The sequence below is a fragment of the Lynx canadensis genome, chromosome E3 (assembly GCF_007474595.2).
Source record: "Lynx canadensis isolate LIC74 chromosome E3, mLynCan4.pri.v2, whole genome shotgun sequence".
In the NCBI taxonomy this organism is placed as follows: Eukaryota; Metazoa; Chordata; class Mammalia; order Carnivora; family Felidae; genus Lynx; species Lynx canadensis.
This window is the reverse complement of record NC_044318.1, coordinates 3,429,430-3,443,657: the sequence shown is the minus strand read 5'-3', so window position 1 is coordinate 3,443,657 and position 14,228 is coordinate 3,429,430. Positions and strand designations below refer to the sequence as shown.

Sequence of the window (14,228 nt, the reverse complement as noted above, 5' to 3'; positions counted from 1 at the left end):
GGTTAAGCGTCGCGTCCGACTTCAGCCAGGTCACGATCTCGCGGTACGGGAGTTTGAGCCCCGCGTCGGGCTCTGGGCTGATGGCTCAGAGCCTGGCGCCTGTTTCCGATTCTGTGTCTCCCTCTCTCTCTGCCCCTCCCCCGTTCATGCTCTGTCTCTCTCTGTCCCAAAAATAAATAAACGTTGGAAAAAAAACAAACAAACAAACAAAAAAAAACATCCCATCATCCCGGGGCGCCTGGGTGGCTCAGTCGGCTGAGCGTATGACTCTTGATTTCGGCTCAGGTCATGATCTCAAGGTTCAGGCGTTTGAGTCTCTCATCAGGCTCTGCAATGACAGCGTGGAACCTGCTTGGGATTCTCTCTCCCTCTCTGTCCCTCCCCTACTCGTTCTCCCCCTCTTCCTCAAAGTAAATAAATAAACTTTAAAAAAAAATCCCATCATCCCTGAGTTGCTGAAGCCTGGCACGTGGGGCTCAACCTTGACACCTTCCACCTGGAAGAATCCCCGAAGCGCTCCAACTACGTCCCCGCTGGGGGGGTTGTTGGGGTGAGGCTCTCCTGACTCCCGTACTTTGCAGCGCCGGACAAACCTCGAGCACCTCCGTTTCCGCAGGATTGTGTTGGTGAGCCTCCGAATCACTTGGGGAGCCGCCCGGGCACGTTGTGAGCCATGGCACTCGGCGAGAAGGGGCGTTGACGTGGGCAGGAAAAGCACGGCACAGCGACGACAGTCACAGGCCGAGAAGGAGTGGCGCCGTGGGTGTCTAGGGTAGCTCGCAACGAGTGAGCGCAGCACGAGGTGCGGCGCCGCTGAATCACTACGTTCCATGCCTGGAACTTTGTGTGTCAACCACACTTCAATTCAAAAAAAAAAAATTTTTTTTTCTTAATTAAAATAAAAGGAGTTGCGGTCTCAACTTCAGCCTCACCTCCAGCAAGGCGGGAGGCAAAGAATGAATATGCCCAGTCCTGCCGGTGGGGCGGCCCCTGAGTTCACGTTTTGGAGTGAAACCCACCCCATCTCTTCCTCCGCCCGCCTCGGTAGAGCCGGCGGCCCCAAACTCGTCAAGCCCCGGGGACGTGCACTGCTTCCGCCCCGGCGCCACCTTTCACAGCCGGGTGTGTGCGGGCGTCGGCCCCATTTAGGGGATGCACGAAGTGAGGCCCAGCTGGCGGGCCAGGGCCCAGGGCCCGCGCGCACGTCCCGTCGTCCTTGACAACGCGACACAAGGTCACGGAGGGCCCTCCCTCAGGCCCGACTGTCCCCGCGCGGGCAGCCGGCGCCCGCGCCACGGAGGCCCCCGCCCACCCGCCGGCGCAGGCAGCGGGCCGGGCAGCCCGGCGCTCTCAGTGACGTCACCGCGCCGCGCCCCAGGAAGGCCCCGCCCCGTTCCGCCCCCCGCGGAGCGTGGTGTCCTAGGCGCCGGGTAGGACCGACATGGCGCGCGAGTTGAGGGTGCTGCTGCAATGGGGGCGCAGTCTGCGGGCGCCAGCTTTGGCGGCCGTCCCGAGAGGTGAGGGGGGCCGGGTGGCAGGCGGGCCCCGCCTCGGTCCCGAGCCGGCTTCCTCTTCCGTGGGACACGTGGAGGTTCTGTGAGATTTGTGCGCCACACACCCGGCGAACGCTGAGCGCGCGGTGCGTCCGCGTTTCTCCCCAGCCCTCAGGTAGCGGGGATGCGCCCCGGCCCGCGGGACTCCTGCAGGTGCTTCTTCGCGTCGAGCCCTCGGACCCGGGTCAAGCAGAGGGGTCGGGCGCTCCTCGCTCCTGCAGCGGAGGGCATTTTCGGAGAGTGGAAGGGGAGGGCTCGTGTGCCTTAGAAACGGACTTCACCTGGGTGATCATTTAAGCTCCTTCGTGGCGATTTCATGCCTCCCCGCCCCCAAGTTGTTTTATACGGGCGTGATGCAGAAACCACTGGCTGTGCTGCTTTCAACCCTGAGTGTCCGCTCTGCCTGGGAAAGCACAGGGCTGCGAACCGTGCAGAACAGGCTCTACCCTGGTGCAGTCCCCGGACACTATGGTTCTTCACCGTATTCCCAGGAAATACTGGGGGTGGGGTGGGGTGGGGGTGGGGCGGGGAAGAATAACCATAATCTTTCTCCTTCCCCACTGGTAAGAAACCATTGGTGAACGACTTAGAGTTCCTTCTAGGTTCTTTGCACGGTGTTCACACACACGTGAACATCTGTGTCTATTTTTTTAAAAAATTTTTTTCACATTCGTTTTTGAGAGACAGAGCACAAGCGGGGCAGGGCAGAGAGAGAGGGAGACACAGAATCCGAAGCAGGCTCCAGGCTCCGAGCCGTCAACGCAGAGCCCGCGCGGGGCTCGAACTCACAAACCGCGAGATCGTCACCTGAGCCGAAGTCTGACGCTTAACCGACTGAGCCACCCAGGGCCCCAAGATGTGTCTATTTTTATCTGAAAGGGCCTACACTGTATCTGCAGTTTGTTACTGAATTTTTACAAAAATGTTTATGTAGTTTTGAGAGAGCATGAGCAGGGGAGGGGCAGAGAGAAAGAGAGGGACAGAGGATCCGAAACGGGCTCTGCACCGACGCAGAGCCCTCATGCGGGGCTCCAACCTTGAGATCAGGACCTGAGCCACCAGGCGCCCCTGAATTGTACTTTAAGATTTTAAGTACTCTGTGTACCCAACGTGCAGCTCAGACCCCCAACCCTAAGATTCAGAGTGGCATGCTCTTCTGCCCAAGCCAACACCCCTGCTACTGAGTTGTTTATAACGTTCCCTGCAAAGCTTCCACATCTTGCTCAGTATACCCCCGGTCTGTGGCTTTCCAGTGGCTGCATAGCATCCTTTGTTACGGACTTAGCATTTAACTAGCAGTGTCCTGTGAGCCACAGGAGACTGAGGGCAGTCCCTCACTGGCCATTGTGAGGATTTTGCTCTACTGTGGAGGAGATATAAATGTAGGAACAGGTTTGGAGGAGGGGGCAGTGGTTGCAGTGGGGGTCGAGGTAGGGAGGAGGCCTGCGGGATTGTGGCTTCGCCAGGATGCTCGTGGGGGAGGTGGGAGAAGTAGCCAGATCCTGAACGGTTTCTTGGAGGTCAGCAGATAGGATTTACCTGTCAACTCTCAGCAAATCAATCTGTCAGAGAAAGCAGATCTTCTCAAATTCTCATCTTACAGAAGAGAAAATCTTCTGAGCGACTCACAGTGTCATCACCTGCTACGTGGTGTCCCTGGCAGGCAGGAAGGCTGTGGGATCCGAGGCTGACTGGTAATGGGATGTGTGTGGTCTACGCATGGATGTGTCTACAGCGTGCCTTCTCTGGGCGTCTTACTTGTTCCCTCATGCCCATCTGTGACCCGCTCCCAATGGACATAATCAAGATTGTTTCTGTGGTTTTGTATTTGTTGTTACAGTACTGTGTAGAATGGGTGACTTTTTTTTTTCCCAGCTGGGATTTATTTTTTTAAATTTTTAAAGATTTACATCCCAGTTAGCATATAATACAATAATGATTTCACGTAGGATGGACGAGTATTTAAATCTTTGTGCACATGTATGGCATTTCTTTAGAATTTTAGAATTCGAGTTTTAGAATTGATGGTTCAGAGTCTGTGCGTATTTGAAATGTTAGCTGATGTTGCCAAATTACTGTCCAAAAAAGCTTAAGCAATTTATATTCCCATCAGCAGGTAGTGAGACTCCTTATATCAAGGCGTTTTCTTCTTAGTAGTTAGACTGTGTTCATTTGCTTAATGGCCATTTGTATGTCTCATATGAATTTCTTTTTCATATCTTTGACACTTTTTTTCTGTTCCCTTAGTTTTAAATGTCGGTGTCTGTTTTTTTAAACGATTTCTTAAATATGTATTTATTTTGAGAGCAAGCGAGCACGAGTGGGGGAGGGGCAGAGAGAGAAGCAGAGAATCCCAAACAGGCTCCACACTCAGTGGAGGGCAGTGGGTTCCACTGAGTGTGGAGCCTTGACATGGGGCTTGATCTAATGAATGCGAGGTCACGACCTGAACAGACATCAAGAGTCTGATGCTCAACCAACTGAGCCACCCAGGCACCCCTTTATGCAATAATTTTTAAAGGTTTTGCATAGCCCACTGCAGGGCTCAAACTCAAGAACCTCGAGATCACGACGTGAGCTGCTATTAAGAGTTAGGACGCTTAACCAGTTGAGCTACCCGGGCGCCCCTCAAAATATTTTGAATGCTCTCTGGGACTTCAAAGATGTTGTGACTGATGATGTGCTGTTGCGGTCGTAGGTTAAGTAGGAGCATGTGGCTGCCGAGTGTTCGGGGCATATTGGAGGCCTCTGGCCAGACAGGGAGTGCAGAAACACGTGGATGGTTGCTTGTGTGGGTCTCCTAGAAGAGAGGGTCATGGGCCGTGTCTTGAGAGCACAGATGCAAGGTAAGGCCCCATTCTGAATGATTGGGTTTGATGAGAAATAGTATAGGGGAGTGAGTGTGAATAAGGTTGAAAATTATGTCCTTTCTGTTCTGTTAGATGTCAACTTGTGGATGATTTTCTGTAATTGTCAGGGTGGTCACAGTGCCAGACCTGGGCCAGTGCTGGAAGCGCCCAACTGCAGGCACCGTGAGGTCCACACACCTGATTTTCTGCACGCCCTCAGGACCAGGTGGCTGGTTACAGATAACGTCCCTGGTGAATCTTACGTTGATTGGTAGTTGGGAACCAACACTTCCTTCGCCTGGTAAAATGTCATTATTATAGGGAGTTAGGGCTATCAGAACCTGGGCAATCATGAAAATGTAACGTTAGTAGTAAAAAACCTAAACTGCCATCAGACTTTTTCACCAGTTCCAACAAGTAACAGAAGTAGCTGGTAGACAAACAAGAATGCCACCTCCCAAACAAGAGATGATGAGCCTGAAAAATCAGCAACAGGGAGCACCTAGGTGGCTCATTCGGTTGAGCCTCTGAGTCTTGATTGCAGCTCAGGTCATGATCTCGTGGTGGTGGAATCAAGCCTCGCGTCGGGCTCTGTGCTGACAATGCAGAGCCTGCTTTGGGATTCTCCCTCCTATGCCCCTCCCCTACTCGCCACCCCACCCCCCCAAATAAATAAACTTAAAAAAAAAAAACGAGAAACAGACTTGGTCTCCAAAAGCAAATGATTGTGTTGTGTGGTGGAGAGGGTAGCGGGTTGGTCATTTCACGTGGCTTTGTAACTTTGGAGACACCACAGCCCCTCAGCCCTGTTTCCTAATCTCGAGGATGCTCTTGTTCTCACCAGTGACGTTTCCAGGACCCGTCATGAGGCAGCCACTGTAGTGCTCAGGTTACCGTCTTCTGCCTTTTCCAATCTCTGTAAGCAGGATCATCTCCTGGAATTTTCTGCCTTAGAGGCGAGACTTCCAAGGGGCCAGGAGTCTGCCCCAAGTGCCAGAAACGTCAGAAGAGTAGGGTTCCCGTTGTCGTTGCAGTTGCTCACGCAGGTTGGTTTTATTTCCCAAAATGAATCCCACAGCCTCACATTTCTTGCTTTTGTTCTTTTGTTGTGTTATTCTGCTTCCTTCCTGTGCCCTTACTTTGTTGGGGGGGGGGGGGGGGTGCTATCTAATTATAACCTCCCGCCTCTTGTGCTGCAGCCGGCTCAAGAATTTAGTAGGCAGATTTCAGGTGTTCCCAGGCTCTTTTCAGGATGAGCGGACAGCTCTTGCGGCTCAGGTTTCATCCTCCCGGGAAACAGCTATTTGTGCTGCCACCATAACATAACAAGGATAGGTTTGATCCTTAACCTTTAGACTCTGAATGTCAGGGCCACCTCTGTAAACCGCAGTGCTGGGGCCTTGGCCAGCACGGGCGAAGCACATACACAAAGGGTGTGTGACCGACTGCCCAAGAGGCACCAGGTGGGCCTTGGGCATGAGGCGCTGGGTTAGGACCAGAGGGGTTGAGTGCATCTGCAGAAGATCAGACCAACCGAAACGTAAGAGGTTAGCAAAGGCCGTATTAGTCGCTGGCCGAGTAGGTGGCCAGAATTAAGGGCGGGGGGAATCTCCCAAGCGTTTTGCTCCCCCCTTGACTAAGTAAGGGAAATGGCTGCTTGAAGGAAGCGGGGTGAGGACATGCAGTGAGGCTGGTGAGAAAACAGACATTTCCCGCCTCTGCCCCAGAGTCAGATACCAGGTAAGAAAGGCGATTTCTGTAAGGGGAGTCTCACTGAGGCAGGGCGGTGGTTGCTGTCTCAAACCAAAATTCTGGCTTGGGACCAATGAAGTGTCCCCGGTTTATGTTCGAGTGAAATGTTTTAGGTTCAAAGTCACACGATGTTCTTGAATTGCATTTTTGGTGCTTCAGCGTAGCCCTCTAGAATATTTGTTTTTTTTAAGTTTATTTAAGAAAGCGTTGCACGTGAGCAGGGGAGGAACAGAGAGAAGGACAGAGAGAGAGTCCCAAGCAGGCTCCTTGCTGTCACTGCAGAGCCCAGCGTGGGGCTCAAACGAATGTGAGATCATGACTTGAGCAGAAACCGACTGAGCCACCCAGACACCCCTGAAGCCAAAGCTTTAAACTTAGAAATGTGTTGACTGAAATGAGATGGGTCAATTTGAGGCTTTTGTTGTCATAAGCTCCCTGTAAGAAATGTGTCCATATCATGACTTGCTATATACAAGGATACGTGTGTGATACAAGTATGTGTGCCTGCTTAGATGAGTTTGTAAATGCCTTTACCTGTTTTTGTTTTGTTCTTTGTAAATACCTTTATCATGAGATATGGTCTTTTGCTTTCCATTTTGCTTTGTTTTGTTTCTTTTTAATTTCTGGTTTAACCCACATTTAGTGATTTCAGAACCAGCCACCAAACTTGGTGGGTCACAAGTTTTCACCTGTGACCTGCTCGGACTCTAGCATCATCATGGGGAAAACAGACGTGAGACGGTCAGGTTTAGTCCGCCAGAACATCTCCCACGTGGTGTGGCAATATCAGTTCATTTAACACACATCTCAGCTGCCTCCTGTCCGCCCGGTACCGCTCTGATGCCTCCCAGGGGACAAAACAGACAAGAATCCTGGCCCAGGAAGGTGCTGGGGTGGAGACAAGTAAATGCAGCGTGGGTGTTAGGGGCCGAGCTCTCTGAAGAAACCAAAGCGGGAAGGAGAGCCTGACAGAAACAGGGCGGTCAGGGAAGGCCTCCTGGCTAAACAAAGCGTGCAAGAAGGTGAAGGTGGCTTGGGAAGGGTGGCTTGAGCCGCGGGAGCAGCCCGTGCCGGGGTCCTGAGGCAGGAGCGGGCCGGCACGTTGCAGGGACAGCACGGAGGCCGGAGCCAGTGCTCGGTCGCGCTGGACAGCAATCAGGTCAGAAGTGTGTCTCTTCCGGCTCAGTGTGACTCGGGTTGAGATTTGGCCGATGGGGGAGACGAGGTGTTGAGTTCAGAGAGTTTTCTGAGAAAAATCCTAAGTTTTTGTTGCCGAGGAGAAGAAAGGCTGTTTTCCAGACCTAGTTGGTACCGGGGAAAAAAAACCTTCCACCCTCAGTGTGCTGCGCGGTGGTGCCCGAAAAAGCCTCCGCCCTGGGCACAGCGCCCCGGGCCTCCCGACCCATCCTGTGATGTGTCTCGGGGTCCATTTCCCGTCGCTGCTGCTGCCGAGAGCTCTGCTGTCCCCCCCCCCGCCCCCCGCCGTGTGGGGCCCCCTCACTCAGCCCTTTCCTGACGGGCGTCCGGGTCGTTGCCACGTTTGCTTTCCGTCACGGGCCTGGGGAGCGACCGCCTGCCGCTTGTCACACCTTCGCCAGCGCGAGCCTAACATATTTTAACAGTTTGTCAGTCTGACAGTGAAAATGCTGTCGTGTTTTAAAATGCATCTCTTTAGTCCTGAGGGTGGTAAAGCCTCTTTGTCTTTGATTCAGGGCCATTGATGTTTCTCTTTTCTGGGAATTGCCGTTTTTCTCTTACGCTCTTGGGAGTTTTTATTGCAGATCTGTCAGTGACCTTCTCCTAAGGAAGCTGGCCCTCTGCCACGTTTTCCGTTGTTTTTTTCGTAGTGCGTTTGCCTGTCCGCTTTAATTTTTTTTTTTTTTTTGGTAGTGTGATTATTCTTAATTGTTCATATGTGTATTTTTTTTTAAGTAAGCTTTATACCCTATGTGGGGCTCGAACTCATACCCTGAGATCAAGAGTTGCATGCTCTACTGACTGAGCCAGCCGGGCACTCCCATGTATGTATGTATGTATGTATTTATTTTTAAGTTTATTTATTTTGAGAGAGAGAGAGCACACGCGCGCGCACACACACACAAGTGGGGGAGGAGCGGGGTGGAACCTGATGCTCGAACTCACGAACCATGAGATCTTGACCAGAGCCAAAATCGAGAATCGGACGCTTAACTGACAGAGCCACCCAGGTGTCTCCCATATATGTAATTTTTTCTAATTTTTTTTTTTTTACTGACGTGTAACGGACATACTAGTTTCAGGCATACACCATAGTGATTTGGTATTCATTAATCACAAAATGATCACCACAGTAAGTCTAGTGAACACGCATCACCTGACATAAACAATTTTTGTCTTGCGATGAGAACTTTTAAGATTTATCCTATTTGTTTTAATTTTTATGTGCTCCATAAATTTATGGTTCGAGGGTTATGTGTCTTGTTTAGGAAGAGTTTCCTCGCTCTTAAATCATTAGAGAAAAAGATGCCGAGATCACTATCAGTAGGGCGGGCAAAGGCAAATCAAGACCACAGTGAGGTGGCCCTTCACCCCCACTCAGGCGGCGAGAATAAAAACCGTGGGTGACAACCGTAGCATCCGTGAGGGTGTGGAGAAATCAGAGCTCTCCCTGTGGGCGGGAACGTAAGGTGGTAATGCACTTTGGAAAGCCGTCTGCACTCCTCAAACGGTTAAACAGCTAGCATTCGACCCAGCAGTTCCACTCCTAGGGATCCACACGGAAACTCGTACAACAGTGTTCACAGCACAGCCAAAAAGTGGATACACCCCAGTTGTCCATTGCCTGCACTAAACGTGTGGTCTGGCCACATAACGGAATATTGGTCCGCTTTAGAAAGGAGTGAGCTGTGATACCTCGTAACGTGGACGAACCTTGAAAACCTTACGTTAAGTGAAAGAGGCCCGGCCTGGAAGATCATGTGTAGTATGATTCCATTTATGCGAAATGTCCTAAACTGGCACATCTCTAGGGCCACAGCGTGATTGCCAGAGCTGGGCGATGGGGGAATGGGGGAGTCATTGCTAATGAGTATGTGGTTTCTTTCTGAGGTGATAACATGTTCTGGAACTAGATGATGGTGACGGACAGACAACTCTGAATGTGCTAAAGCCCAGTGGCGTGTACACTTTGGGTCAATTATAGCCATAAAGCTGTTTGGTTTTTTTTTTTTAATGTTTATTTATTTTTGAGAAACAGAGTGTGGGGGGGAGGGGCAGAGAGAGAGGGAGACACAGAATCCGAAGCAGGTTCCAGGCTCAGCTGTCAGCACAGAGCCCCACACGGGGCTCGAACTCACGAGCCACAAGATCATGACCTGAGCCGAAGTCGGGCGCCCAACCAACTGAGCCACCCAGACGCCCCTCCGTAAAGGTGTTCTTAAAACCTCTTCTGTTTTCTTCTAGTACTTTCAGCTTTTATTTGCACTTTTATAGTCCACGTGGAATTTTGTATTTAATAAGTGAGAGAGGAGATCAACTTTAATACTGTAGCTTTAAATTAATATGCTTTAGGGGCTCCTGGGCGGCTCAGTCAGTTAAGTGTCTGACTCTTGATCTCAGCTCAAGTCATGGTTTGCATTTCGTGAGTTCGAGCCCTGCTTTGGGCTCTGCGCTGGCAGTGTGGAGCCTGCTTGAGAATCTCTATCTCTCCCCGCTCTCTGCCCCTACCCCATTTGCTCTCTCTCTCTCAAATAAGTAAACTTTTTAAAAAGTTAAAAAAAAAATTGACGTGCTTTAACACAGTTAATCATATTTCCTCATGGTTTTCAAAATTCTTGGCTTTTTGTGCACATCTAGTTTTCCATATGAATTTAAGAATTAAGTTGCATGGTTTAAAAAAAAGGTTTAAGGGGCGCCTGGGTGGCGCAGTCGGTTGAGCGTCCGACTTCGGCTCAGGTCACGATCTCGCGGTCCGCGAGTTCGAGCCCCGCGTCGGGCTCTGGGCCGACGGCTCAGAGCCTGGAGCCTGCTTCCGATTCTGTGTCTCCCTCTCTCTCTGCCCCTCCCCCATTCATGCTCTGTCTCTCTCTGTCCCAAAAATAAAAATAAAAACGTTGAAAAAAAAAAATAAAAAAATAAATGGGGCGCCTGGGTGGCGCAGTCGGTTAAGCGTCCGACTTCAGCCAGGTCACGATCTCGCGGTCCGTGAGTTCGAGCCCCGCGTCGGGCTCTGGGCTGATGGCTCAGAGCCTGGAGCCTGTTTCCGATTCTGTGTCTCCCTCTCTCTCTGCCCCTCCCCTGTTCGTGCTCTGTCTCTCTCTGTCCCAAAAAATAAATAAACGTTGAAAAAAAAATTTAAAAAAAATAAAAACAAGTTTTAAGTAAACTTTACGCCCAACATGAGGCTCGAACTCCTGACCCTGAGATCAAGAGTCGTATGCTCCTCTGCCTGAGCCAGCCAGGCACCCAGAGAATTGATGTCTTTAAATATTTACTCTTCGTCTTCAGGGACATTTCCCTAAGCTTTTTCTATCCCTTCGCAAATATTTTTATGTCCCTAGTAAATTTTTTGGTGTGTTTTGTAACTGGGTAGTTTTTATAAATAGGTTATTTTGTGCATCGATTACCGATGTACATAGCACAAAATTCCAAAGACACAAAGGTGTGTGCAGTGGAAAACACACCTCTGTCACTGCTGCCCTCAGACACCAGTTCCCCTCCTGGTGGCAGCCCCCTTAAGCCAGTTTTTTGAGTGTCCTTACAAAGATATGCTTGGCTTATGAGAGTAGTTTTCCGTGTACGTGTTCACGCATATATGTTTTTAAACATGTGGGAGCATGCAAACCCCTGCTCTGGGCCAGGTTATTTCCTTAGTATGTCTTAGAGATAATTGAACATCAGGATACTTTACAGAGACTTGCCTCATTTTTCTGCTTCAGGGTATTCCGTTGTATACATATTTGTATACTGATCTTCAGCTGACCCTCAGCTTGGTCATTGGCCCCTGACCCCTGGGGGAGGGCGGGGATTTCTACCCCGGATCCTCATCTGGTGTGTCTGTACAGGCCTATGCGTGACCCCAGCATTGACAGTCGGTGGGAAGGGGCTGGCCCTTCTGTGACAGCCACTTTATGTCTTTAAGGGTTTGTTTTGAGGAATTATATGTATTTGATTGGTTCAGAAGGTATGCATTGAGAAGTCTTGCTCTCGGCATGGTCCCCTTCTCCACTCACTTCCCCTCTCCCTCCGAGGTTGTCTCCATTAGGAGTTGCTTGTATGTCTGCCAAGGTCTGTACGATACAGGAGGTGCAGGTAAACACGTGTCTTCTATGACGCTACGTAATCTGTGTTTTAGTCGCTGAGTAGCTGTTGGAGACTTCCCGTAGCAGCTCTGTTCCCTCCTCTCTCTGCAGCCACCCTCCATGCTGGGAGGCGCCGTGGTTTATTTACTGGTCCTCAGCACGTGGGCACTCAGGTGGTCTCCAGGCATTTGCTGTTATGTACAGTGTTACGGTGCGTGGCCTTTCAGCTCTGTCGTCACCTACAAGTGCAGGTGTACCCACAGAGGGAAGTTCCCGGACGAAATCGCCAGATGAGAGGCTGTGTGTATTTGTGGTCCTGGCCAGCGTGGCCAAATCTCCTTCCACGGGGTCAGGCCGATTCCTCCTGCCTGGAGCGGTGCCCCCACGGGGTCGCCAGAAGTACCGTGGAAGTCGCCCCAGAGCGCGGCTCTCCTGGCATCTCCCCCTTCGTGTGAAAATGAGCTGGTCGGAGGCAGAGCATAGCGCCAGCGGGGCGAGGGGGGAGCCTTGGGTCAGGGAACATGGATGGAGTTGTGGGGCCTGCCAGACCCTGCCTGACTCCCTCCTTTCCTGCACTTACCTTCCATTCATACCTGCAGGTGGCCTCCAGCGAGGGCTCCCTGCTCCGGGTGGCTTCACAGAGGTGCAGCGTCCCGGCCATGCTGTGTCCCATGGGTGACGCTATGGGGGTCAGGCTGGGCTCCGAGGGGCTGTGCGTATTTCTGCGTCTGCAAGCTCCGTGACCCCGAGAGGCCGAAGCTTCTTTCCTTCCATCGTCTCCCTTTCCCGCCTCACACATCCCATAAAAAGAAACGCATACAACATGTGTGTGCAGTTTTATAAAAAAGCATCAAATGAACACTTATTACCCAGTTGAAGGAATGGAGACAACAGGTCCCTCGAAGGCCCGTGTGCTCCTGCTGCACCCTCTTCTCCCTTTCCTAGAGGGAACTGCTGACCTGAATTTTCTGTTTTGTGTTGTTTTTTAATGTTTGTTTATTTTTGAGAGAGAAAAGGCACAAGTGGCAGAGGGGCAGAGAAAGAATCCCAAGCAGTCTCCGCACTGTCAGCCCAGTGCGGGGCTCCAACCTCGAGATCATGACCAGAGCCGAAATTAAGAGTCACAGGCTTAACTGACTGAGCCACCCAGGGCACCCAGCCCCCACTTTTTTGATGTTTGTTTTTGAGAGAGAGAGTGGTTTTTACTCTTGCTTTTTGTTTTGTATGGATATATATGTATCTAATTTTGTATAAGCACATACAGTTTATTAAACCATACTGTGTGTTCTGATGGGACTTTCTTGGGTCAGCTTTTTTCTTCTTAGCTTTATTCATGCTAAAGGTGTAGCTCATGGTTTTGGCTGCTAATCCCTTGTATTGATACACCACCCAGGTGCCCCCACCCCATCTTTTCTTCCAGACTGGTTGACTTAGGTGTTTTTGTATTTTTTCTTTTTATTTTTTTTTTAACGTTTTATTTATTTTTGAGACAGGGAGAGACAGAGCATGAACAGGGGAGGGTCAGAGAGAGGGAGACACAGAATCTGAAACAGGCTCCAGGCTCTGAGCTGTCCGCACAGAGCCCGATGCGGGGCTTGAACTCATGGACCGCGAGATCACGACCTGAGCCGAAGTCGGCCGCTCAACCGACTGAGCCACCCAGGTGCCCCACTTCTTTTTTTTTTAAAATTGTTTTAAATGTTTATTTTTGAGATAAAGACACACAGATTGCAAGCAGGGAAGGGACAGAGTGGGAGAGGGAAACACAGAAGCTGAAGCAGGATGCAGACTTGAAGCTGTCTGCACAGAGCCTGAGGTGGGGCTCAAACTCACAGACTGAGAGATCATGACCTGAGCTGAAACCAAAAGTCAGACAGTTAACCGACTGAGCCACCCAGGTGCACTTTACCATTTCACTTTTCATCTTAGTGTCTGTTTTTGTTTTTTAATGAACAGAAGTTATTAATTTTGTCAAATACACCAGTCTTTCCCTTTGTGGTTTACCCCAGGCTTCTGCAAAGTAAGGTCTGTGGGTCAGGTCAGGCTCCCAGCCTGTTTTTGTAAGTAAAGTTTTCTTGGGACCCAGACATGCTTATACTTTCACACATTTGTGGCCATTTTCCTCCTGTAATGGCAGAGTTGAGCGAGAGAGACCACAGGGCTCAGAAAGCCTAAAATATTTAACCACCTGCCTCGTCCAGAAAAAGTTTGCCAACCTCTGTTTACCCCAAGGTCATAAAGACCATCTAATTCCTCAGAAGTCGTCTCCTGATGCATTTCTACCAAACAGGAGTGGGAGCCTTTATTTAAAGCTATACTCATTCTTTCTTTGCTGGTAAACTTTCCCAAGGGCTTTATTTTCAAGATTAGAAGATTAGAAAAGACTTGCAGACTAGCAGTCAAGGGCTAAGTCTGGCCATACACAAATTGTGTTTGGTCCAAACATCAAAAAAAAAGTTTTTTTTAATGTTTTTATTTTTAAGAGAGAGCATGAGCGAGGGAGGTGCAGAAAGAGAGGGAGACACAGAATTTGTGGCAGGCTCCAGGCTCTGAGCTGTCAGCACAGAGCCTGACGCAGGGCTCGAACTCATGAGCCGTGAGCTATGACCTGGGCCGAAGTTGGACACTTAACTGACTGAGCCACCCAGGTACCCCTTTAATTATGTTTTTGTGTGTATTTTTGAGAGCGTGAGCAAGCGTGAGTGGGGGAGGGGCAGAAAGAAAGGGAGACACAGAATCTGAAGCAGGCTCCAGGCTCAGAGCTGTCAGCACAGAGCCCGACGCGGGGCTTGAAC

The 14,228-nt window shown here is 50.5% G+C and overlaps 1 protein-coding gene across 1 annotated transcript in view; it reads left to right on the top strand.

The window, feature by feature from the left end:
* The first annotated feature begins 1,400 nt into the window (after window positions 1-1,400).
* Window positions 1,401-14,228, top strand: part of TRAP1 (TNF receptor associated protein 1) — a 47,213-nt gene continuing 34,385 nt past the window's right edge. Inside the window, exon 1 of the mRNA XM_030300058.2 lies at window positions 1,401-1,517. Coding sequence (XP_030155918.1) covers window positions 1,442-1,517 — 76 coding nt within the window. The 5' untranslated portion in view covers window positions 1,401-1,441. The remainder of the gene's footprint in view (window positions 1,518-14,228) is intronic.